The following is a 23,210-nucleotide window of genomic DNA, read 5'->3' as shown; positions in this document are numbered from 1 at the left end:
CACAGCCTATCCAGAGTCTAACCTCAGAGAATACAGAATCCTGCAGGCAGAGGAGAAACAAATATACGTGAAAATACAAATGTAGCGCAAGTAAGGGGCAGAGAGTGGATGAAGCTCTCAGCAACCCTCCAAATAAGAATGCTCTGAAAATGTAAGACATGCCCATCAGTTACTGGCAGCACTGCCTCTGGAAACCATAAAATTATATGATGTGGTCACGGATCTGAGACTTGAGTTTCAGAGGTGCTAAAACAGTAGAGTGGATCTGGTTTTCTTTCTGTTCGTACATCCATTTGGCTCTGTTGTAAAAGACGTCCTCCTCCATGTGTCCACCTACATGCACACAGATGTTATAAACTGACCACAGAAATGTTGTAATTAACGCATCTCTTCCTCTCTTCAGTCTTTAAAGTCTTCTAATTTTTCTGCTTAGTTCTGCTGATAAAAGTATTGTGATATAAAAGACATAAACAAATGTATATAATGAAATACTGATTATACACAAACACACAATGATTCAAATAGGTAAACATAAACAGTGGGGGAATTAGGGCTGTAATTTTTCTTCTTTTCTACAGTCCCATACAGTTTCAGTTTTCCTTCTACCTTCCTCATTGGTGTCTGCCCAGCAACTGATGAGAAACACCCCTCTGAGCCAATCAGAAAAGTAATTCTTCCAAAGAGAGACTGCTTCTCTTTCTCACAGGAAACAGCCTTTCTTTCCTTTCTCTTTCTTTCAGAGCTGACTGTTAACTACAACGGAGAAGTATTGATTACCTTCATTCTGTGGGCTGTAATTTTCAGATGGAAATGCCAAGGGGTAAGTGGGGGAAATTGGTAAAAGCCAGTGCCACAGGCCCTGGAAGGAGAGAGGCTAAAAAGCTGAGAGTGGGTACAGGGAATTCCTCACCCAGAGAAAGGGGTTTGATGCTTGTGTGTGAGATGAGGGGATGGGGGATGAGGGCAGGTGCAAAAGGTAAGGCCCTGCATCGGGAAATTTGCTGGGAGAGAGACAACCTGAATGAAGAAACTTGCCAACTGGGTATTCTTAAGAACTTACTCTAGCCAGAAAGGAGCAAAGGACTCAATCTCTCCAGCTCATGTCTAGGAAGGTATCCTAATAGATTCTAAAAAAAAAAGTGCCTCAAAGAATTATATGTAAACATGTTCATTACAGAATTATTTATAATATAGAAAAATCTGCATCAACCTCCATTTGCAGCATACGTATCCATATGCAACAGTTGGAGCATGAATAAACAACACGTCCAATCACAGAGGGATTATCATACAGTTATTAGGAATTACGTTTTTAATAAAGAGCTTCGTTTATAATTGTAGCAAAATTGGATTCACCTTGGGTATCTAAATTGTGTCTACAGTTTGCTATTGTAGATTTTACTGTGTTGAACAGCCTTAAACAGAACTCCTTGTGTTAACATCTGATTGCTTTACTTTAAGAGTAATTCGTACAAGTGGAATTTCTGGATCAAACGATGAAACATTTCTAAGGCATTTGGCATATATATATATATATATATATATGGCCAAAATACTTCCAGAAATATTTGCATTCTCGTGAAGTGAAGTTTATCATTACCATAACAGAGTATTTAAATTATATATTTTTCCCTATTTTAAAATTATGCATAATTAGGAACAAAAATCAAGAAATACCCTAAAAAGTAAGTGTAAACATTTTTCCCCACTCTGAGGACAGCAGGGAAATTGTGGCTATTATAGTAATAATAATAGTCCTCTCTAGCAGCACAGAGAACAGTTTGAAGAGGAGAGGATGGACTGGAAGACAACATTTTGTCTGAAGGTGTTCAGGCTTCAGACAAGGGTCTGAAGCACCGCCAGCTGACCAGACTTCTGCTCCCTTGTCCCCCGGCAGTTCCCGGACTGGCAGGTACTATGACTGGGGCCTCATCTGGTTGGTTTTGGAGGAGTTGGTATTTTCTGAACAACAAATATGTTGCAGTCACTATAATTGCTTGTAACAATGATTTATTATTAAGTTATATACGAAAACTTTTAAAATTTAAAACATTCATATAATTTTCAAAATATAGGGCAAAAAGGATAAAAGTATCTTTTATTCAATCCCCAACTCTCAGTGTAGCCTGTATCCTTTCAGTCTTCTTTTAGGGCAATGACAAAAATGTATATACAAATTTATAGCTTTGTTTTTTTTTAATAGAATCGTTAGTATTGTTCTGCAATGTGCTTTTTGTTCACTTAATATATCTTGATTATCTGGGTTAGTGATTATAAATTAGTCTTAACTGCCTCATTGAATTTTTTTGTAGCAATGAGCCATTATTCAACTAACCAGTCTCCAATGTTTAGGTTCTTGATCGCTCTTTTACTTTTAAAGATAATGCTGCAGTGTCATCCTTACACGTTCTTCTCTCTGGATTCATGCAAGTGCTTGGCTGACCCAGATCTGGAAGGGGATCTGCTGGGCTGATTATGCACACTTCAAAGTTCATATTTCACATTGTTTCATGAGTAACTGAAGTTCAAATAGGTTTTGTCACATGGCTGACTTCACACAGCTTGTGAATCCGAGTGCCATTACCTAGTTTCCACATCCTTTTTGTTCCTACACCTAACAGAGTGGGCCTGGCACATAATGTGTGCTTAGTAAATGTTTATTGAATGAATGAATGATAAGATGGGTGAGAGCTGGTCTTATTCCTAGCTCTCCCATTCACTGGTCTTGTGATTAAGAAGTGGTGGCTTCAGCCTCTGACTCCAGAGCCTCCACCAGGGGGTCTGCCTGGATCTTAAGCAGAGTCTGATGCGGACATGATTTTGAAGGTGGTGATGGCTATGGGTTGAGGCTTGGAAGATTCCACAGTGTTGCTCCCAAGATGTGCACACCATCAAGTCATTTGTCACCAACCAATCCCACATGATATCTTCAGGGAAGGAGAGGATACAAGATGGGAGAGGACCAAGGGGGCAGGGAGGGTTTAGGTCCCGAGGTCTCAGTCCTGTCTCTGAGTAATCCACCTAGGCCTGCTCTCAGGCTCTCCACTATCTAGGGATGCAGCCAAATCTGGAGTGGCTGGGATGGAAGCCAAGCATGAACTCCAGTTTGAATCAAGCCTTGCCAGCTGGCGACAGCCCCACACTTCCTTATCACAAAGGTTCACAGTGATGCCACAGACCATGCCTAAAAGATGGTGGAGTTGCTTTTCTGAGCCAAGAAACAGTTGGGAGCACTGGGCTGGGAGTGGGGAGTTGCAGGGGTCCTGCCTCTGAGCTTAGAGAACCTCAGCATTTTGTAGAGGCATGAGCTTTGTTAGGCTGCTATGTGCTCCCGGCTGGACATATTGGCCCCTTGTTCATAAGTCCCAGCTCTTACATCTCTGCCTCTGAAACCCACTTCTCTACCAGTGGAAAGACTAAGACCAGGGAAATTACCCATTGCTGGTGAGCCCAGAGGCCATCTGCCAAGGAGCATTGGTGAACACCTAGAGAAAGAAAGGCAGGAAATGAATAATTTCCTTCCTATGGATATTTCTCCTCAAAAGAACAATTGTGAAAAGAGTGCACTGAAGCATACCCAGTTGTAACACTCTTACATGCATATCCAGGACATGCTTGTTCCTTGAAACCACTTCACTGGAAAGTAGGAATAAATACATTAATACGGACAAGTCCCAGTGGGAGCACAGGAGGCCAGGCTGTGCTCTCGGAGTCAGACTAAAATAGCAGGTCACTACAGAGGCAGGTCACTACTTGTCTTCATAACTTTCCACCTCCCATCTTGCCAGATGACAACATGTTAATCTGATCATCTAAATTGATTTAAAATTCTAATATTTATTGGTTAATATGTTACCCCTCATCCATTCACTCATTCAACAAGTATTTACTGAGGGTTCCCTGTGAACCACACACTGTTGTACCAGCTCTTACATATCAGTAAACAAAATAGACCAATATCTTTAGTTTGTGGAGCTTCCATTTGAGCAGGTAGAGACAGACGGTGAACACATGATATGTTAAATGGGGAAAATTCAATGGGCAAAAGAGCAGGCTCAGGGGGTTGGGAGCAGTTGCCAGAATCCTGTGGTCAGGGAAAGTCTCATGGAGGAATGAACTTTAGAGGAAGACTTGAAGGAGGTGAGGGAGTGAGCCTGTGGATACTGGGGTCAGAGAGTTCCAGGTAGAAGAAAGAGTCAGGGCCGAAGTCCTCTGTTCTGGCCTGTTCAAATACCAGCAAGAAGGGCAGTGTGTCTGGAGCAGATGAGGAGAGTAAGGCAGATGAAGTGAGAGGCGCAGGTCCTGGAGGGCCATGTGGGCCATTGTAAGGACTTCAGCATCTACTCTGAGTGAAATGGGAGCCACTGGAAGGTGTTGAGCAGTGTAGTGACATGATGTGACTCAAACACCATTCAGGTTCTTGTGTTGAGCACAGATTATAGGGGACACATATTGAATCAGGGGACTCAGAGAGAGACACATTTGGACTGTAGAGTCAAGGATTTCCTGATGGGTTAAGGGTTAATACATGTACCTTTATCAGGACATACATAACATTTATATGTTAAATGTATGTATACTTAACATTTCATATTTTTACGAGTGATTTTTTATGTTGGAACTCAAAGAGAATTTTAGTCAAATTTCTCAAACAGAAATTTTAGTAGGAAAGGATGTTGAGTCACAATATTAGTGACTCTGTGTTTCACCCTGAGTCAGCCTTTGGAGATGGAAGTTTAATGCGGAATTCTTCATCTTCTTCCAGGTCATAGTTTTGCCTCTTTCCACCGTCTCTCTGCAGCACAGATGAAAATGGCAAGTTCCTTAGATTTCCCTCTGCTCGACCTCTTTGTCTGCCTCGTCTTGGTCCAGCTGCTTACCCCTTGCTCAGGTAGGGAACATTCTGATTTTATGTATCTGAAGAAGACAATTACCTGTTAGTGCCCTGTCAGAACCTCTGACAACTTATCATACCTATAAATCCAATCCTAATTGAAGGCGCACATGCCATTAAGACAAATTTTACTTCTGTTAGGATCCTGTTCCTCTCTAGGTTTTCCGTACCTCACCAACCTGTGTGAGATCCCCCCTCCCTTACCTTCGTTGTCCCAACTTCCTCTGATGGAGCTTCTCCTTTTACTTATCAGCTCAGTTTTCTGTGATTGGACCCCCTGGCCCCATCCTCGCCATGGTGGGTGAAGACGCTGATTTACCCTGTCATCTTTCCCCGAAGATGAGTGCGGAGACCATGGAGCTAATGTGGGTGAGATCCAGCCTTAGGGAGGTAGTATATGAGTATGCAAATGGGAAGGAGGTAGAAGAGAATCAGATGGCAGAGTATCGAGGGAGAACTTCGATTTTAAGAGATGGCATCACTGAAGGGAAGGCTACTCTCCGAATTTATGATGTCACAGCCTCTGACAGTGGAAACTACCTGTGTTATTTCCAAGATGAAAACTTCTATGAAAAAGCCATGGTGGAGCTGGAAGTTGCAGGTGAGCCTCCAAGTTTTGTTCTCAGCTCATTCCTCCCTGGGACCTGGAAGTGGAGGAAGAAGTCCTCCTCCAAATCCACCTCAGAGCATCCTGGCTGGTCACTAGGAACTGCCTCCACTGCCTTCCCACTTTGTTTCTTAGGCTCTTGGGAAAGACACAGGTTTTCGTCTAGGAATAATCCCTCTTGTACCATATAACATCAAGCAACGAACTCCCTCATGCTGGCCACCAGGGTCTAAGACAGGAATTGAAAGGTCAGAGTTAGGAAGAATAAGAAAATATCTCCTCAGTGATGGCACAGAGTTGTTTGGGTTCAGTTGTGTTCCAGATGGCTTCTATGGCTCCTCCAGGTGCACACTGCTCTGGGCCCCCAGAGGCTGACTTGTAGGACAGCATTTGTGCTGCCAATGTTCTCCCACCAAAGGCCCCCAGGATCACACCAGCAGTTGACCAAGTTGTGTTTATTACTTGTTGCAGGGAGGGAGAAGGCTCATGTGTGGTAATCGTGGGGTGTCTCAGTTAAGATGGTGTTAGAGAAGATTGGTATAGAATTTGGGCTTGTGTTAGGGGATTCGGGAGGGTTTATGGAAGTGGGACTTTGATCTGGCTTGGGTCTATCAGGAAGCTGGAGGGTGTGATTCTGTGGGTGGGTGTCTTAATAAGTCTTATCAGGAGGAAGACTAGAGTGAAGCTAAAGCCGTAATTGGTTAAGGAGCAGCAGTCACTCATAGCCAGGATAGGGAAATGTTTAGTCGTGATTGTGGTTTGGACTGTGTACATGTTTTCCTCTACGGTCAAACATGATTGTTGAGTGGTCTTCTTTTTGTCTTGACCCATCATAGTGACAAGGTCCCTTTGTCTGATGTTGACGTACCTTGAAATTGCTTATGTTCAACAGGAGAACACTGAAACCAGGCCGATGTCCAGATGTCAAGGGCTGCATTTCTCTTTCTCAGGGCTCTGTCTTGCCTGTGGTTTCTGGCTGGGTTGGTCAATAGGGGGCCAAAGCAGAGAATGGAGGGAAGGAGAGGAGAGAGAGGTCCAGGTACTTACCCCATAGGCTTTCTCCCTGTAGGACCACCTCTAGCTGGCTGCATTCCATTCCCAAAGCTCCCAGCTCCTCTCAAGAAAGCTGTCTCTATATGATTTTCTTCTTTAAGGCTTCAAAATGGCTTCTTTTCCACCTCCCTTTGGGTTTAGCGGTGGCTGGTAACAGCTCCACTATTCTTGGCCCTGGGGTGTTGCTCCATCCTATGTAGTTTTCCCCTCACCACAACCATGCATTTGTAAATACCTCCTTAATGAAACTCCCCTTGAATTATCTAATGTGCTTGTGTCATTGGATTCCTGTTGAGACTCCCATCAATACAAGAGGCCTCTTTGAAAAGAATTCAGGCTCAATATTCTTTCACAGCATTGGGTTCTGATTGTTACATTGAAGTGAAGGGTCATGAGGATGGAGGCATCCATCTGGATTGCATGTCCACTGGCTGGTATCCCCAACCCGAAATACAGTGGAGAGATGCCAAGGGAATAGGCATGCCAGCTGTGCCAGGACCTTTGGAGCTGGATCGAGCAGGTCTCTATGCAGTCTCAGCATCTGTGATCGTGAAAGACAGCTCTGAAGATGAGGTATCCTGTATCATCAGAAATCCCCTCCTCGGGCAGGAAAAGTCAGCAAGGATTTCCATTGCAGGTCAGTACCCTGCTTAGTCCCAGGTATACTGTGCTCAGCTGTGGCTACTGAAAGAAGGAAGACGTGTAATTCTTTGTTGCCGACTTGGATCTTTGCAGTGAATATAAGGCACAGAACAGGGATCCAGAGCCTTATTCTTACTCTTGGCATGTTTCTTTTCCCCATAAAGCTATTTATGTCACAAATATTTACTAAGTATTTCCTGAATGCCAGGCACTGTGACAAGCAGTGAGAACTTGGGGAACATGGTAAAGATCAGACCCTTAAGCAAAGACAAATGACAAAATGGGAAAAAAATATGTACGATTGATGTCTTATAGAAAGAACTAATCTCCTTACAATATAAAACAACTCAAAATGAAAATGAGCAATAGAAAATAGAAAAATGAGCAAAGGGTACGAATTATTAGTTCACACAAAAGGAAATGACACATGAGAGGATGTCCTATCTCAGGCTATAGAGGAGCATGTATTAAAACATTTTCCACTTGTGATTGGCAGTTAAACAAAAGAAAAGAAAACCAAGGTGACAGATCACACATTCTGATGGCAGGATTGTGGAGACAGAGTCACTTTTAGGCATTTGTAGGTACAATTTGGTATATTTTTGGTATAAATTGGCACAACTGCTGTTGGAGGCAATAAGCAGTATTTCTCCAAACTACTTACGTATTCATCTACTTCTTGGAATTCTTCTACCACTTCTTGGAACTTCTCTGACAGATATGCTTGTATGAAATGTATGCGTATGTATGAAATGACCCATGTAAAAGGCTATTTGCTGTAGCATTCATTATGATAGGGAAAAGTTTGAACCTATGCAAAAGTCCACCAGTGGGGAACTTCTATGCAATGGAATGTTGCACAGCTGGGAAAGAAAACACAAACATTTGCTCTGTCCTAATGTGGCAGATTCTCTGAGATGAAGAGAAAAAGCCACATGCAGAGTGGTTTGTGTAGAATGCTGTCTTTGGTGTAAAAAAGAAAAAAATAGAAGGATATTTATATTTAAAAAATTTAATACACACTTGAATAACACTCACTTCGTGTCAAACTCTTCATAAGCATTAATTTAATCCTTTAACCTTATGAGTACGGTACTATTATTTCCCTCATGTTACAGATTAGGACACCAGGAACAGAGCGGTTAAGAATTAGTCCAAGATCCCACAGCCAGTCAAGTGGAGGAGCCAGAATTTGAATGCAGGTCCTCCAGCTCCAAAGTGCCTATTCTTAACAACCATGTTAAGCTGACTAATCAGATACTAATAAATGGAGGGAGGGAGGAGGCAGTGAATGGGAGACTTGGACAACCTTCTATATTTTTTTGATATTTGAACCATGTAAATGCAAACTATGGAAAAATTAAATTAGAAAAAATGTGATTCTGATGCTCAAGTAACTCCTATTCACATGTGAGAAGCAGACATTTTAAGACAAGGAATAGACTATTTTATAGTAAGAGTTTACCGAAGTTTTCCCCAGAGTTTTCTGTGACTTTAGGTGAAGAATCATTTAAGGTCATGAGATCAATTCTGTGATCCCCACCCTGGGGGTGAGAGGCTAACGCTCCATTCCATTGCAGACCCCTTCTTCTGGAGAGCCAGGCCCTGGATAGTAGCCTTGGCTGGGACCCTGCCTGTCTTGCTGCTGCTTCTTGCAGGGGCTGCTTACTTCCTCTGGAAACAGCAGCAGGTGATAGAGAGAGAGCAAGCAGAAAAGGAAGAGGAACGAAGGGAAAGAGGTATCAGACCAGGGAGGGAACCTGAGACACTGGCTTAGGGGAGGGTGCCCCTAAGGATCTCACCCCATCGCCACCCCAAGCACCAACCACTGTACTGGGTCATTAGTAGGTTTTACTTTCCAAAGGTCCTCCCCACTCCATCCCCATAACAGTAATTTTTTTCCCTGCTTATTTTCCAGAGTACCTCCAGCGTATACTGCGTAAGTTCAGATTCCCCGAGGGGTCCACCATGGCTCGGTATCTCTGCCTTAAGCTGCTTCATGACACTTCAGGTTCCTTCCATTGCAGATGTATGAGAGATGGATCGCCTGTCATGGCTCATGCCTGAGTGTCTCTGACACTTTCTCTGAATTTGCATCTAAGACTCTCTGCTCCAATATTTCCCAGCCCCTTTCCTCACCCCTAACTCTGTCCAAGGCTGAAAAATATCCAGGATCCCTTTACCAAGGGAAAGAAATAGGCTGGCTCTTTGCGGGGAAACATAAGGGAGTTGTGTTTTTTATTAGGGAAAAGAGCCTTCAATCTCTCTCCAGGAGGGCCCCACAGACTCTTCAGCCCAGCAAGGCACCAGGGAATATCCAGGGTGCACTTGACAGGAAAGGAGGAGGAGGGGAATGGAACTCCCTAGATAAAGTGCCCTCCCTATGCTGGGAATCTCACTAATTGCTTTACATAATCTGTAGGCTGCTGAGAGGAAAACAAAGAATGTAAGATCTAAAAGAATGAGGAAATATGAGAAAAAGGAGAGAGAAAAGTGCTTCAAAAAAAGGAGTACCACAGTGGCTTAGTTGTCATAGACTTGTTAGAATTGCTTTTAAAAAGACAACATCTGAAATTTCCTCATTAAGTTGCCCAATTCTTTTTCGAAGTAGGCAGGACATCATAAAGCCTGAGAAAGATGGATTCTAGTACATATACATGTCCAGGTATACACACAGTGACACCTGTGCCGCAGTATGGGAGTATGGACACATACAGAATAGAGCTGCCATGTCTCAGCTGGGAAAGCCCTTGCATGGTGCCTGTGGTATATCAGCACGCAACTGATGGGAATAGGGAAGGCACTTCATCGAGGGAGTTTCATCCTCTTCCTCCTCCTCTTTTCTTTTCAAGTGCACCCCTGGATATTCGCTGGTGCTTCCTGGGCTGAAGAGTCTGTGGGCCCCTCCTGGAGAGACATTGAAGGCCCTTTTCCCCATTAAAAAACATGACCTCCCTGTGCTTCCCCCCAAACAGCCACCCCTATTTCTTATCAATGTTCTCAGATTTGATGTTAAGGAGGAAAGGGGAGGAGTACATTGAACAGGCAGAGGGAGAAGGTAGGGATGGAGGGGGTGGGGTTCAAAAAGAAAGATTAGGTTTGTGCAAAAGAAGAGAAATTAGATCACACAGAAGTGACATAGTTCAGGTGACATCCCTACCTTTCTTCCATTGTAGGTAGAGTGAAGTATCTGGACTATGCTGGTGAGTGACCCTGATGCTGAGTTTCCTGGCACGTGTGTACTAAGCACTTAAACATTTTCTCTGTTGCATGACCCATTGGCATTCCCAGTAGGAATAATTAGATCTAGCTCAGAGGCTCATTTTCTGTGGAAGACACCACCCATGCTCTTCTGAAACTTCAGAAAGGACTTTCCAGACACAGGTTCTGGCCAGTTTCAGCCACTCCTCAACCTGCTGGCACATAGGCTGACACCCTAGCAAAGCCTGCCCATTTCGCCTGCAGCCCCAGCATGACGGAGTGAAGGAAGTCCACTACTTTTTAGATTCTGATTCGGCAGAGCTGTAGATTAAGGAAGCTGGACATTGGAAGAGACTGAAGAAAGGGAGAGCGAAAAAGCTTAGTGAGGAGAATGATGCAGCAAGAACAGAAATAATGCCCTTTCCCTGTTTGTGTCTCCTGCCTTTCAGAATGGAAGATGGCCCTCTTCCAAGTTGGTGAGTGAATCACTGTATGTTCCTGAGGACAACAACCTGAGGGACCTTGTGCCCCTTTTCTCCAAGTCTTGAGATTCTGGGAAGAAGTTCCCCATGACCGGAAGTGTTCCAAGTGGGTGACTTGAAGTCCTGTTCTCAAAGGTTTGCCCAACTCCAGGGCCTTCCTGCTGAGATCCCGGGGAACCAGGGAGGATTGCTCTCCTGGGTCCAAAGACCTTCATGGGAAGGAAGAGGCATAACAGGTAGAGCTGAGGGAAGGAGAGGCAGAATGAACTAACACTGCAGGGAGAGTGAGGATGTGGAATGACCAAGGAGAGAAGGCAATGTGCAAAGATTTTTGATTTTCCCAAGCTTTTTATGCCACCTCCTGCTGCTGTGTGTCCCTAAGTCACTTAACGTTCTGAACTTTAGTCTCCTCATTTTTAAATGATGATCATAATCTCTATTATGTGAAGGTAGAGGTAAAGACTAAATGAGGTGATGAACGTGTATGGGTCAAAAAAACCAACTATAAAGAGATGGCATGTTCAAACTGGGTGGTTTGAAGAAGGTTTAGAAAAGGATCTCTTTACAAAGGCAGGATTAGGGTTAAAGGAAACCAACAACGGAATGTGAAGTGCCCCAGGGGTCACAGCAGTGGTGATCTGTCACCACCCATAGATTTGAAGGAATAGGGAGAGGAAGCAGTTACTGGAGCCCAGAGGAAGCTGTAGCTCAAGGACAGGGCTGCCTGAGAGGAGTCATGCCTTTGTTAGGCCATCACCATCCGACACTGGCTGGGAGGAAGTGGGGGAAATAAATGTTTGCTTCTCTTCTCTTTCTCCTTCCAATCTTCAGCTAGTACCTCCCATTGGCCAAACCCAATAGGTAACCAAGGCAAGGGAGCCCAGTGATGCTGTCCACAGAGGACAGATTCCTGTGGCCCAGAAGAGGGTAGAGGAAGGAAGAGAAGGGATATGGGAACACAGAAAGCCCCCAACATGGCCTCTAGCACAGAAAAGGCATGGAGCTACTACAACATCAGGTACTTCCTCCATGTCTGCCCCTGGGCTTCACATAAAACATTTGTTGTCTTTTTCTACCCAGATATTAGTACTTTTATCCCCATGTTCCAGAGAAGGAAATTAGGGCTCAAAGATATATAGCTTCAGACTATGGAAAAAGAGATTGTAGAAAAAGAAAAGTCATTCAGCCCAGCAGTGGCAGAGTAAGGATTGAAATGTAAATCTATGTGACTGTAAAGCACAGGTGGACTGAATCATTTTTGGGAGGGAAATAGGAAAAAGATGGAAGGAAGGAGCCAACCAGTGATGTCAAGTTAGGCAGATCCTGACCCTCAACACTGTACTCCACTGAACAAAAGACCCCTCGGACGTTTCTTTTGGTGTTTCTGGCAGGGTCACATTCAAGGCAGGCTGGGGACACCAGGTTCTGGACTCAGCCCTCCTCTGCCAGGCCCAGGTCTTGAAGGCTGAAGATCTGAGGTCTGTGAACAATGATCGACCCCATGACCCATCCCCAAACTTTCTGCAGCGGATGTGTTTCTGGATCCAGACACAGCAAACCCCAAACTCCTTGTTTCTGATGACCAGAGGAGCCTTCAGCTGGCAGAAAGACGATAGGATCTACCATACAACACTAAGAGATTTTATGGGCATGACTGTGTGCTCGGCAGCAAGAGCTTCACATCAGGGAGACATTTCTGGGAGGTGAAGGTGGGCAACAAGAAAGAGTGGTATGTCGGGGTGTGTAGGGAGGATGTGGAGAGGAAAAACTCCACTCATAGAACACCCCCAAATGGATTCTGGCTTATGGAGCCGTCTAATGGAAAAGACTATCAAGCTCTCACTTACTACAGGACCAAGCTCACAATTGACAACCCTCCTCAAAGAGTGGGAGTTTTCCTGGACTATGAGAATGGTGAGGTCTCATTCTACAATGCTATGGATGGATCTCATATCTACACCTTCCTACAACCCTTCTTCTCCGGGCCTCTGTGGCCTGTTTTTGGAATTTCAACATTGGATCCCACTGCCTTGACCATTTGCCCAGCGCCAAACTGAATGTAGAGTTCTCTTGTTACTGACCTAGTGTCTGACTTTTCCCTGGAACCCCAGTGACCCTCGGCTCTGATGACTGGAAGGGACCCTAAGGATGAAGTAACATCCTGCTACCCCCTGCCCAGCCTGGAGCTGAGGGCCTCCTCCTTCATAGCAACACATCACAACAATAAAATACTTGCTAAATGCACACACTGTGTGAAGCACTTCACTCATATTAATTCCATTATTCCATATGACAGTTGAGTTTGGTACCACTTTATTGTCTCCCTTCTATAGATTAGGAAGCAGGGATGCAGAAAATTGAATTAACTTTCCCAAGGTGACTCAGCAGTGAATGACAGAATTTGAACAACAATAACTTAAATGTATAGATAACTTGAAAGGTGCTGGGTGCTGTGCTAATTGGTTTCAGTGAATTTTACTCATTTAATCCTCACAAAAACCCTGTGAGATAGTTTCATTTTGAGAATGTGGAAACTGAGGCAAGCCCAAGTGAAGTAACTTATATAATTCACACAGAAATTTGTGCTGCTGGGAGAGTTCAAGTCCCTGTCCTATCCCATTGTTCTTTTCCTGTCCTGTTTCCTTCATGGGACTATAAGCAGCCCTGAGTCTTGATGCTCAGGGCACCCCAGGGTAAGGATCACTGTAGGTGACTATGGAGGCCACACCACACTTGATTCCTTCCAGTTCAACTGTCAGAGCCACAGGTCCGGCACTTCATTGGATTAAGTGTGCAGGGCGACGTGGTCCAGAGAGTGAATTCACAGGGTCTGCATCATACAGGATGTGAAGAGACTAGAGACCAAACTCTTCACTAACAATGGGCACATGTGTACCCACTCTGTCAATGTGATGCATGATCATGGAGACAGAATAATTCCTCCTACTTTGAAGGCCTCTAAGAGCCTAATAACACCTAAAGATTGTCTGTGGAATAAGAATTTGGGAGGAAGGAAGCTAAATGAACTTTAGTGGTAAGTTTATCACACTGTAGAATCCATCTCCAGGAAAGGGATATTTCCACCCCTGATCATTCACTGATGTTAACAGATGTTCTTTTCAACTGATGGATACCAGGGAAAGAATACTCTTCATTATCATCACTATTATTGTTCACCGCTAAATATATCCCCTCCACCCGGAATCTGGTTGTCAAGTTACATTTGTTCAATAAGCTTGTTAATAATATTCACTCTTCCACAGAGCTTTTTCTGGATTTTAAGCCCCCACAGTTTATTAATCACAATTTCACAGTTTACTTCATTGCAACATTTCCCCAAAATCCTTACTGTACTAGTTTTCTATTGCTTCCATAATAAACTACCACAAATTTCAGGACCTAAAATGACATAAGTTTATTATCTCACATTTCTGTAGGTCAGAGTCCAACATGAATCTGACCGGGACAAAATCAAGGTGTCTGCAGGCCTTGTGCTTTCTGGAGGCCCTCGGGAAGAAGCTGTTTACTTGCTCATTCAGATTATTGGTAGAATCCAGTTTCTTGCAGTTGTAGAAATAAGGTTGCCACTCCTTACTGACTGTCAGCTGAGGGCTATTCCCAGCTTCTAGAGGTTGCCACCTTCCTTGGCCTATGGCCGATTTCCTTTATCTTCAAACAGCAATGGTAGCTTGAGTCCCTCTCTGTCTTTGGATCTCTCCTTGTTTCTTTTCCCGTGAATCTCTTTGACTCTTCTGCTTTCTTCTCCTTTTAAGAACAAGGCTGTCTTGGCCTCACCTGGAAAGAATCCACAGCTTGAGATGACTCAAAGGAACGAACACACTCTCTAGGTTTATTCCTCTCCTGACAGTGATTGATTGCATCAGGTTGTCATGATCCAAAGTGGCACACCCAGGTTGGACCTGGTTTCCTGCTAAGCTATCTCGTGGGCAATGGGTCCTCCTCATGCTCAGACCACATGTCTTTCCCTCTGTTTCAGGTCGGCATCCACAGGGGGTGAGGCCTGGCTTCACTGGATACTTCTGGTACAAACTTCCCCAGAAACTCCGGGTTTTATTTTCCTTTGATAGAGGTTGCAGGCAGGCCAGGCTCTTAGACTCTCACAGGCCCCTCTTCTGTCCCTTCTCAAGAGCAACCCAGTCCTGGGAGGAAACTGTGGAGCCAGTGCTAGTGTGTTAATAGCACAGTTTTGCGTTGAATCACAAAGGAATTGGAGGTCTGCAGGGCAAACTTTTTGTCTCTTGGGAGAAATGTGAATAAACGTGTCTCTGGAAGATTATTCCAGAAGAAATCTATACAGTGGCCTGATTGGGATGTGTGGGGCAGGGAGGGGAGCATCATGTGGGTGTAGGGGGGTGTTGGAAATATTACAGCGTTTTGAACAAAGAAATAACATGCTCTCGCTTAGGCTGCTGTGCTGAGGATAGACTGCAGAGGACGTGGGCAGAAGCAAGGAGGGAGGTATTGCAATGTTCCAGGCAAGAAAGGATGGTGACTTGTCCCAGGATGATGGCTGAGGTGATTCAGCATAGCTGGTACCTTTTATTCACCCTGGTCCTTCTCATGGTGACTCCACGTGTCCCTGCTTTTTTGCCTCCTTGGCCCCCAGCCCTGGAAATTCCTGTGTGGTGATCTTTCTCTATCTGGGGTTTCTGAGAGAGAAGCCATTAGAGCAGGGACTCGGGAGAGCTCTTTAGATATGAGTCCTGAGGGGAATGCTCATCCCAGGTCTCCCTTTGCTCACTAAATGGCACTTTTGTGGCTCCCTTTTCATAATCCTTTATTCACAGCACTTCTCCCTGGATTATGTTCCTGGTTGTCATCCTGCCTACTCTCCTCCTCCTCATCACTGGGAGCATCTGTCTTATCAAGATCCATAGGGAAAAATATTCTGTCAGGGGAAAAGAAGGTTGAAAATGAAGAGAAAGAAATTGCACATAAGGAACTGGGGAAAGAATGTGTGAAAAACGAGAAAGAACATCACAAAAAGGTAAAAGAGTAAGAGGACAGTTCACTATCACCCAAAGGACACAGCTCTGACAGCTGGAAGCCTTGGAAACAGAGAGAGGAAATGAACAGAGGCAGCAACAAGGGCTTGGGACGCTTACATCCTAGGAACTAATCCCTCAGAGCTTGAGTGCTTCTGTTCTGCAAGTGTTATATCCATTCTCTTGGCTACATAGAGCACTACCTTGTTGAACAAGCAAACCTCCATCAGTACTGATAATCTCTAGCCACCTGATCATCTATCATCTCTGGCATCTTGACAATTCCCTGGACAGAGGGGAGGGCCAACGCTATTGTTCACAGGAAAGGCCAGTCCCTTATCATTTAATACACACTCAAATTATCTTAGTTCCTCTATTGAGGACATTCATTTGTTTCTACTTATTTTTTCAGAGCAACTTCAAGAGGAATTGCATAACTTTAGCATTTCCCGAACCACTCTAGGCACAATTTGTCTTCTGCTTGGTTAGCCATTATCTTATGAAGCTCACCTCACTGTCTGTCCCATTGCAGGATGGAGAAAAACCCTCTTACAGATTGGTGAGCACCGCTGACATTCCGTCAGTTCCTGAGTCTTCTCCCTACAGGACACATTAGAGGAGATGAACAAAGGGGCCCAAGGTTGGCTGTGGGCTGCAGGGAGCTGGGGTCGTTTCACTGTCAGTATCCCACCCAATGCTGGATCCCAGCTCTTCTGTCAGGGAATCCTCACAGCTGTCAATCAACTCTGCATTCTAGTTTCCACAAAGCTTTGCTTTTATAATAATTTAATCCATGATTACAGAGGTCTACCAGACATAGTGGACCTCCACAAAGGTTACAGTATAGTAGTTGTTGCTCTGTGGAGCCTGAATTAATTTGAAAGAAGAGAAAACTGGCTTAGTTATCTATAACCTGGGAGAGGGTATGGACTGTGCAGTCGAAGAACCATATGTGGGGAAGGCAGTGAGCCTTCCCCAAGCCTGTCTCAGTTGTGCAGAGACAGATGCCAGAAATGCCTCCTGCTCCAAGAGAACATTGATGCTCTGTGTGTAGCCTGTGAGAGGAGGGGAAGTGGGCAGTGGGATAGCAGGGAATCCACTTGCTTGGTCCTAATGAGCACTTTGCATTTTGTGATTTATCACCTTCTGCTTAAAAGAACTAAAGTATCCAGGCTCTAGTACTTATTATGGCACTTGGACATTTCCTCCTTTTTCTTTTGAATTCCAAAATTGTCACAGCAAACAAATCAATTTGGGGAAAGGAGAAAGTCATTTTCCTGGACATATAATGGAAATGTAGACTGAGTAAGTAGTAATAAGTGCAGGTGGGAGAAACAGGAGAATGTCAGGGTCTGAAGCATTTCCTGTATCCAGAGAGCTCATAGCTGCAGACTCAGACCCATGTTGTTAAAGCAAAACTGGATGGAAATAGTTCCCAGTACCATTTGTCATACACATCTCTCAGGCAGCAGGTTGACTTTTGGGGACATTATGCTCCTTTTTTATCCTTTGAAGGGTATACTGGTAGTCATTTAAATCAGTTGTCATCTGGTTAAGCTGATAGAACATAGAGGAGAAATGAAGGGGTCTTTTACTGCCCTGGAACATGTGTAGGGAGAAACTGGCCTTAATTGCTTCATTGGGAAAGGGATAAGGCCTTTGCTGGTTTAAACCAAGTGGGAAATTTTCTAACTCAAGAGAATCCAAGAAATCATATGTCTTGAATAGAAGAGGGGGCAGATCTGAGAATGTTGAGAAAAAGTGGGAGTCACTACTTTCACCTCGTATGCTAAACTTTCTACATTTCCTAGAGTCCCAATTTTCCCCTACCTGAGGCAATTCTCCTGTCACTCATGAGATAGAAGTGAAGCCTCAGTAATTCTCAGTCTGTGAGTTGCCTGGGATCAGGTATCAAGGGGCCTTCATGGAAAAGGCCATCACGTGGGGGATTTCCCATCAACTTTGTGGGACGTCTCTGGGATGAGGGATAACAGAATCTCCTGAAACCCCAGGTCTAAACCTGAGTCTTCCTCTACAGCTGATGTGGTCCTGGACCCAGACACTGCTCATCCTGAGCTTTTCCTGTCAGAGGACCAGAGAAGTGTGCGACGGGGCCCCTGCAGGCAGAGTGTGCCCAACAACCCAGAGAGATTCTACTGTCAGCCTTGTGTCCTGGGTTTGGAGAGCTTCTCCTCAGGGAGACATTAATGAGAGGTGGAGGTAAAAAATGTGATGGTTTGGGCCATGGAGGTTTGTAGAGACAGTGTTGAGAGGAAAGGGGCAGCCCTACTGGTTCCTCAGAATGGCTTCTGGACCTTGGAGATGTTTCAAAGCCAGTACCAGGCCCTGTCCTCTCCTGATAGTTTCTCTTCCTGACAGAGTAGCTTCACCGGGTGGACATCTTCCTGGACTATGAAACTGCAAATGCATAATGGTGGTCAAATACTGAGAAGTAACACATGACATTATATAATAGGATTGTATTTCTTAGAACTCCACTGACTTCTTTTTGCATTTGAAGCAAGGTTTGTTTCAAAAAGGAAGAATGACCTCCATGGGCTGTCATCACCCCTATTTACTCAGCTGAGATATAACTTATTTACTTTGTACTCATTCTGAGTTTCACTGAACTCCCACACATGTCGATCCACTGAAACTCTGTGCCCATAGAGCATCACAAATGCTGTATGTGAATGGAGTGGCAAGGAATGGTGGGGACACATACTGTGCATATATCCTTTCCTAGTTAACATGCTCTGTTGGTCCATTGGATTCCACTTAAAAGCAAATTTACTGAACAGCCACATGCAAAAGAATGAACTGGACCACTGTCGTACACCATACACAGAAATTAATTCAAAACGTATTAAAGACTGGAACATAAGATGTGAAACCATAAAACTTCTAGAATAAAACATAGGGAATAAGCTACTTGACATCAGTCTTGGGATGATATTTTGTACTTGAGACCTAAGCAAAGGCAACAAAAGTAAAAATAATTCAGTGGGACTACAACAAAGTGAAAAACTACAAAGTAAACAAAACCACCAGCAAAATTAGAAGGCAACCTACTGAGTGGGAGAAAATATTTATAAATCATGTGTTTGACAAGGGGTTACTATCCAAAATATATAAAGAACTCTTAAATGTCAATAGTAAAGCAAAATGGGCAGAGGAAACAAATAGATATTTTTTTCCAAGGAAGACATACAGATGGCCAACAGCTATGTGAAAAGGTGCTCAACATTACTAACCATCAGGGAAATGCAAATCAAAAGTACAAAAAAATATCATCTACACTTGTTAGAATGGTTATCATCAGGAAGACAAAGAATAACAAGCGTTGGTGAGGATGTGTAGAAAAGGGAACCCTTGTGTATTGTTGGTGGGAATGTAAATTGGTGCAGCCACTATGGGAAACAGTACAGAGATGCCTCAAAAAATTAAAAATAGAACTACCATATGATTCAGCAATTCTACTTGTAGGTATTTATCCAAAGAAAACAATAACACTTGAAAAGGTATATGCACCCCAATGTTCATTGCAGCATTATTTACAATAGACAGGATTTGGAAACAATAAAAGCACCCATCTGTGTAGGAATGGATAAAGAAAATGTATACTTGGTTCAAAGGAGAAAAAGTAAGCACAAAGTTCGAGAGAAGTAAGACACCTTGCCTAGAATCTCAGTGTAACTGAAAGAAAGAGAAGCCTTAAAACAATTTTTAGTGAACAATAAATTATCAATCTGATTGCAGATTCAAGATGCCATTTTGCTGATTCATTGGTTACATTGTAGTAAATTCAAAATCACATATAAGGGATTACTGTAACTTTATGAAGAATTCTCTCATTCCTTTGACAATATCTTTATATGTATATACACATGTACACATATACACACACACATATATATACACATGTATATATATATATGTAAACACATAATGAAATATTATTTAGTCACACGAAAGAAGAAAATCTTCTCATTTGCAACAAGATAAATGGACCTCATTAAGATAGGTGAAATAAGTCAGAAAGAGAAAGACAAATATTGTATGATCTTACTTGTATATGGAATCTAAAGAAAGTCCCAAAATGCTGAACTCATAGATACAGAGTACAGATTGGTGGTTGCCAGAGGCAGTGGGTAGGAGAGTGGTGAAATGGGTGAAGGGAGTTCAAAGGCACAGACTTCCAGTTATAAAATAAATGTCATAGGGGTATAATATACAGCATGGAGACCATTGTTAATAACATTGTACTGTAGGAGTGACATCAGCAACATGGCGGATTGAGTTGCTCCCTTTGTCTCTCCTTCTTTTGAACTACCACTAAATAGACATTCACTGGCCAACAGAGGAAACCCACAAAGTGCAACAGGATGCCTGAGAGACACACACAGCTATACACCTGAGGGTGGATAGACTGGACCCCTGGAAAGTGGCAGAGATAGGTGACGACACCCTGCACTTCCCCAGTAGTGCTGTGCACACATGCAAATGCTTTCCAGCTTGGTGCAAGCACCCTGAAATTGGGAATGTGCACTAGACTGACCATAGGAGGAGGCAGTGGTATTCCTTAACCTGTGTTCATGATCACTTTTGTGGTGAGGAGGGGGAGCCCATCATGCCCTTGTGCTGCCAAGGAGAAGCCATAGCTCAGGTCCCAGTGAGGAAGGCCTGGTTGCCAATCACAGTGGTCCCACAGACCTCAAGCAGAGATGACAGCAGATCTACATGATGGGGCATATGTCCCAGGCCGGATCAAGCACCTGTAGTGCTGCTGAGCTCCAAAAGAGGGAACATCTCCCAGGTGGCTGGGGGAAGAGGCAGTAGCAGCTTTTAGCCCATTGATGATCACTTTCCTGGCCGAGGGGGGAGACCATAGTGCTCCTACAGCATCAAGGAGTGACCCTAGCTGGGTCTAGCAAGGAAGCCCCACCCAGCAAGCACAGTCCACACAAGTGCCTGAAGGCACCCCAGGCCAGGGCAAGCAACTATAATACCCCTACAGCCTCCAGCAGATGAGGTGGGGCCAGAAACTCTGCTCTTGCTTCCCCCAGTGGTAACAGGTGGAATCCATGACCTAAAAATACCACAAATGCCCTGACAAAAGATTAGTTCATGAAATAGCATGAGAAACTGAAGAACAATTTAGACTAGAAGGAAAATTACAATTCTCAAGAAATCAACCCTGAAGGCACAGAAATTTACAACCTAAATGATAGAGAATTCAAAATTGCTGTCATAAGGAAACTCAATGACTTACAAGAATGCACAGAAAGACAATTCAAGGAGCTCAGCAATAAAATGAATCTCTTGACCAGAGATTGCAACTGTAAAAAAAAAATCAAGCAGAAATTCTTCATATGAAAAACACAATTAATGAAATAAAAAATAGTCTAGAATCCTTAAGAAATAGAGCTGATGTTATGGAGGAAAGAATTAGTGAGTTAGAGAATAAAAATGTAGAAATTCTACAGGTGGAGGAGGAGACAGAACTAAGATTTAAAAAACAATGGAGAGATTTTTCAAGAAATATCTGACTCACTTAGGAAAAGCAACATAAGAATAATAGGTATCCAAGAGGGAGAAAAGAGGGAGAAAGGAGCAAAGGGCTTGTTCAAAGAAACAATTGCTGAGAACTTCCCAAACCTGGAGATGGTTCTGCATTTGCAAATAAATGAAGCTAATAGAATGCCTAATTTCATCAATGCTAAGAGACCTTCTTCAAGGAATATAATAGTAAAAATTGCAAAAGTCAATGATAAAGAAAAAAAATATGAGGAGCAGGAAGGCAGAAGAAAATAACCTACAGAGGAAACTCTGTCAGGCTTTCAGTGGATTTCTCAGCAGAAATCCTACGAGGTAAGAGAGAATGGAATGATATATTAAAAATACTGAAAGACAAAAATTTTCAGCTAAGAATACTCTACCCAGTGAAACTTTCCTTCAGAAATAAAAGCTTTCCCAGATAAACAAAAGCTGAGGGAGTTCATTGCCACTAGATCTCCCCTACAAGAAAAAATTAAAGATGCTTTCATATTGGAAACAAAAGGGGAAAAGTATACAAAGCTCCAAGCAAAGAGATAAATAGACAGACATAATCAGAAAACTGCAGCTCTCTACTAGAACAGAGAGGCAAAGCCTCAGTTACAACTTAGAAGGGAAAGAAAGCATCAAAAGCACTGATAAACACTTCAACTTAGTCACAAACTCACAACATTAAAAAAAGGACAATATGTAACAGCAACTACTCAGAAGGGGAGAGGAAAGGGAAGGAACTTGCTTAGATTAATGGAGATAAGAGGCTATGAGAAAATGGACTGTCTCATCTCCAATATCTTTCATACAATCCTCATGGTAGCCACTAAACAAAAACTCAGAGCAGAGCCACAATTCACAAAAGGAGAGAAAACTGAGGAAATGCCCTCAGAAAACCATCAAAATGAAATGGCAGTCAGAAATACAAAGGAAGAGAAACAATGGAAACATAGAACAAGCAGAAAACAAGAGATAAAATGGTAGCATAAGTCCTCTTATATCAATAACCTCTCTAAATATAAATGGATTGACTTCTCCAATCAAAAGAGACAGAGTAGCTGGATGGATTAAAAAACAAGACCCAATAATATGCTGCTTCCTGGAAACACATCTCAGTTCTAAAGATATACATAGGCTTAGAGTGAAGGGATGGAAGATAATACTCCAAGTTAATGACAAGCAAAAGAAAACAGGTGTTGCTATATTTTTATCAGACAAAGAAGACTTTAAGTTAGAAAAAGACAATAAGAGACAAAGAGGGACAGTATATAATGGTAAAAGAGACATTCCATCAAGAGGACATAACACTCATTAACATATATATCTATATATACCTAACACAGCTACCCAAAGTAGATAAAGCCATTATTTATGGACCTAAAAGGAGAAATTAACAGCAACACAATAATAGTAGGGGACCTCAACACCCCACTTACATAAATGGACAGATCATCCAGACAAAAAGACAACAAGGAAATAATAGATTTAAATGAAACACTTGGTCAGATGGACTTAATAGATATATAGACAGCATTTCATCTCCAAAACAGCAGAATATCCATTCTTCTCAAGTGCACAGGGATAATTCTCAGAGATAAACCATATATTGGGAAACAAGGCAAGCCTCAATAAATTTAAGAAGATTGAAATCATCCTAACCATCTTTTCTGGACACAATGCAATGAAGCTAGAAGTGAACCACAAGAAAAAAACCTGAGAAAATCAGAAATACGTGGAGACTAAACAACATGCCATTGAACAACAATGGGATCAATGAA

At 43.1% G+C, this 23,210-nt stretch overlaps 1 protein-coding gene and 1 pseudogene across 1 annotated transcript; both read left to right on the top strand.

The window, feature by feature from the left end:
• Positions 1-740: 740 nt before the first annotated feature.
• On the top strand, positions 741-9,263 carry LOC124227095 (butyrophilin subfamily 3 member A2-like). The gene is made up of 7 exons (XM_046640995.1): positions 741-820; positions 1,766-1,912; positions 4,766-4,891; positions 5,148-5,495; positions 6,910-7,191; positions 8,777-8,935; positions 9,115-9,263. Exons 3-7 carry the CDS (start codon positions 4,807-4,809, stop codon positions 9,261-9,263), a joined length of 1,023 nt encoding a protein of 340 aa, XP_046496951.1. The 5' UTR covers positions 741-820; positions 1,766-1,912; positions 4,766-4,806.
• A 1,703-nt stretch (positions 9,264-10,966) lies between these two features.
• Positions 10,967-13,106, top strand: LOC124227094 (butyrophilin subfamily 3 member A3-like; annotated as a pseudogene).
• Positions 13,107-23,210: the final 10,104 nt, after the last annotated feature.

Source organism: Equus quagga, chromosome 15 (genome assembly GCF_021613505.1).
Source record: "Equus quagga isolate Etosha38 chromosome 15, UCLA_HA_Equagga_1.0, whole genome shotgun sequence".
NCBI lineage: Eukaryota > Metazoa > Chordata > Mammalia > Perissodactyla > Equidae > Equus > Equus quagga.
The sequence above is the reverse complement of the archived record's forward strand: the minus strand, read 5'-3'. Positions and strand labels throughout refer to the sequence as shown.

Coding starts and splice junctions, on each gene's coding strand:
- LOC124227095 (XM_046640995.1), top strand. CDS start 4,807: ATGAAAATGGCAAGTTCCTTAGATTTCCCTCTGCTCGACCTCTTTGTC. Junction 4,892..5,147: donor GCTGCTTACCCCTTGCTCAG/GTAGGGAACATT, acceptor TTTACTTATCAG/CTCAGTTTTCTGTGATTGGA. Junction 8,936..9,114: donor AGAGGAACGAAGGGAAAGAG/GTATCAGACCAG, acceptor CTTATTTTCCAG/AGTACCTCCAGCGTATACTG.